The sequence below is a fragment of the Caenorhabditis briggsae genome, assembly GCF_000004555.2.
Source record: "Caenorhabditis briggsae complete genome, chrX, whole genome shotgun sequence".
NCBI lineage: Eukaryota > Metazoa > Nematoda > Chromadorea > Rhabditida > Rhabditidae > Caenorhabditis > Caenorhabditis briggsae.
This window is the reverse complement of record NC_013491.2, coordinates 21,169,837-21,173,104: the sequence shown is the minus strand read 5'-3', so window position 1 is coordinate 21,173,104 and position 3,268 is coordinate 21,169,837. Positions and strand designations below refer to the sequence as shown.

At 37.3% G+C, this 3,268-nt stretch overlaps 1 protein-coding gene across 1 annotated transcript; it reads right to left on the bottom strand.

Moving 5' to 3' along the window:
- Positions 1-2,269: 2,269 nt before the first annotated feature.
- On the bottom strand, positions 2,270-2,971 carry CBG10674 (the record flags this gene model as incomplete). Its single annotated transcript, XM_002646005.1, has 3 exons — positions 2,270-2,378; positions 2,426-2,766; positions 2,840-2,971. The coding sequence occupies 3 exons, from the start codon at positions 2,969-2,971 to the stop codon at positions 2,270-2,272; spliced, it is 582 nt and encodes a 193-aa protein (XP_002646051.1).
- Between the last annotated feature and the right edge of the window lie 297 nt (positions 2,972-3,268).

Below are 3,268 nucleotides of genomic sequence, written 5' to 3'. Positions count from 1 at the left end.
CCTTTCGAAAATTGTTCATTTCACCTACTTTCACACCACGGACCAAACTAATATTATTTTTACAATAGTATTTTTTGATTTTGAATCAAATGGCGTTTACAGTTTTTTGAAATGTTTGCTCATTCTCGAGTTATGGTTCAAAGCAAAAGTGTCCCATCGTCAGTGAATATTTTTATTTCTAGGGCCTAATTTGAACTTCTGTTCAAGCCGAACACAAGATTTTGTCCTCTGATAATGTTTTTAAAAAAGTTAGGCTGTTTTCATGAAGTTTAACTATAGATGTGCCCTATGACATGTCACACTTCACAAAAATTGGTGTCAGGCAGCAATAATCGTAAATATTTTTATTTCTAGATTCTTATTCGAAATTCTTCGGTCGATGCACCATGTTGACAGTGGATCCGAGGTCAGCCGAGACCGATCCGACTTCCTAACCAGAGAGACTTGTTTACCTGTAAAAGACCCCAAAACCCCCTAATGTGTAAGATAAGCGGTGCAAGTGCATAACAGTACACAAGCTATTCAAATCCCAATTTATTGAAGGAAAGAGGGTCGAATAAACGGCAAAGACAAGAGTAATGGGTAAAAGAAAGCGATACAGAAAAGAGGTAAAGGTATAGGACTAAAACCTCCTGGGAGCTACCGGAGGAAACCTTGCTGCCCTCAAAAGCTGTTGCTAGCAAAATCATAACACTGCCAAACGTAGGAAAAAGTCTGAAACTATAATAAAAGTAGAAAGGGACCGCATCGCGGTCAGAAAAAGGGAGATACCCGTCTCTCTGATACGAACAATTTGTGTGTGTGCGTGCGCAGAATGCGCCGCTCATGTCGGCGCTAATGCCGAGCGGCGCGTGCGTGTCACGTCGCTTGTTGGTGCTTATTCAAATTATATTTATGTTAGTGAACGAAATAATGGATTGTGATTAGTGAACGGAGTATGATAAGAAGGGGAATGAATATGACCCGAATGAAACGGATAATCTAGTGGAATTTTATTTGGAAAATCGGGGGACTCTGGGTTATAGCGTTTTCAAGTTGCCAGTGTCCCGAGACAATGGGGAAAATTGACAACACCTAATTCAAAATTCTGTTCAAGACGAACACAAGATTTTGGCATTCAGATTATGTTAAAAAAAGAGTTTGGCTGTTTCCATCAAGTCTAACTATAGATGTGCCCTATGACATGTCAACAATTTGAAAAAATAGGAAAAAAACATTTTATTTAAAAGTTTAGTTGTTTGTCTATCAACTGTTTTTTGAATTTTAGCAACCGAACATAAACTGACAAAAGTTATGATTTTTTAAAAATTTAGCCATTTTTTGGTACTTTTTGGGCCATAACTCCCCAAAAAATGTTGTATCAACTATCCGTTTCGGATTCTTAAATAACTTTTTACGCTCTTTCTAACCAAATACGTCTCGATGGTTTTCGAGGGCAACACTTGGGAGTCATTCTACGTAAGCTCAGTATCACCTGATTCCTGAAAACCCTTATACATATTCTAATTTTGAAATTCATTTAGAGTCCACATGACATTTAATAACTTCATTTACCTGCTTCTCTCGTCCTCACTTAGCTCTCTTTCCCACCTGCTCACATATTCTAATCCTTATGCCTCCTTGTTTTTTTCATGATCGTTCACACCTCATTTTTATTTGATTCCCCGATGTTGGCACCTCGTGTATGGAGGCCCCTAATTTAGTGACTATTTTTCTGAAACTTACCTAAATATATCCTGTTCCATCTAAAAAATGCAAGATCATTGTTTGATTGAAGATCTGTGTTATGTTTTTAACAGTGTTTTTATTGGAAGCTGAATTTTATTTTTATGAAAATCTTCTCGATGCTTCAGTTAAATTGAGTTTCAGATATTTGATTAAACATTTAAAAAATGAATTGTTTTCAGATCAAAACCGACATACCAATCGGATCTGCAGCCCGTCTGGTCAAACAATACTACGGACAAGGGTGCACAAAATATTAAATATTTTGTTTTTCGAATCTGAATGAAAAGATTCCTTGTTTGACAATAAGTGTTGTTGTCAAATGTACTTTTGTAAAATAATACTTTATGAGACTAGCCAACGTTTTATAAGTTTTCTAAATAGTGAATTATCTGTTGAATGGAAGACTAAATGTCATTGAAAATGGTCTAGTTACGTTTTAGGAAACGAGTCTGTCAAAAACTTCTAATGCCACACACTACTGTTTCTAATGGCACACACGACTGCTTGCTTATAAGACTTTATTAATAAAATAAGACATCAATCACTTAGGAACGCAGAGTCCATCATCGTTCTTTCCGTTTGGCCCACATTGCGATCCAGGGATTTTTCCCGAGTGTTGGTCGACTGGTGGGTAGAATCCGAGCTTGGTACTAGATATAGAATTGGTTTGAAGAGTTCAAAACATTTGCAAACTCACTGAGGTCCGAAAAGACAAACACGTTTGTAAACAATGTCTCCCATTATGCCGAAATTGCGCTTGCAGTGGGGAAGAGGAAAACCACAAGCCATCTTGGTTTGGATATTGTTGACGTACTCGAAGAATCGAGCTGTCGTCTTTTCCCACTCCTTTACCGTATTCGTTAGTTCAGCAGGGTTTGTCTTTTCAGTCTCTATCATCCAATTGAGCGTATCAGCGTCGACAATTTTGGACTCATTGCGTGGACTTCCATCTGTCAAGAAATAACGGTAATTTTTCCTCACAGCCTTATCATTGCAGTCGAATTTGTTGGCAAGCACCTCCAACTTCTTGTCCCAAGTCTGAAATATGCTATATTAAAACAATCATGATCTTAACTATCTGAAAACGCTCTCTGAAAATCTTGAAACTCACCAACTTCCACATGTCAGGAATTGCATTGTTTTTGGCGAAATCGCGACGAAGCATGTTATAGAAATCAAGCTCACTCCATTGGACGGCGTTGACAGCAACGGCAAAAGCCGAAAAAAGAAGTAGGATCTTCATTCTCGAACGATCTGGTATTTTGGGCTGCTGTGCTCTGCTTTTATATGGTTGTCGGCACAATGTTTGTCAAAGATGGGAACTAGAAGACTTTTCTCAGAAAGGGGAGGTTGAGAATTTGATAACTCTTGAGAAATGAAAATTGAGTTTTTTTGTACTTTGATCATGGGAACCATAGTTTTTGATTTTAAAAATTTTGAAAAAAGGGAATTTTTAGATCATGAAAGATTAATCTGTTTCTCAGTCACAAAAAAATTAATTGTTCCTCTCTTCATTCTGGTTTTTAGAGAAGTGTTAATC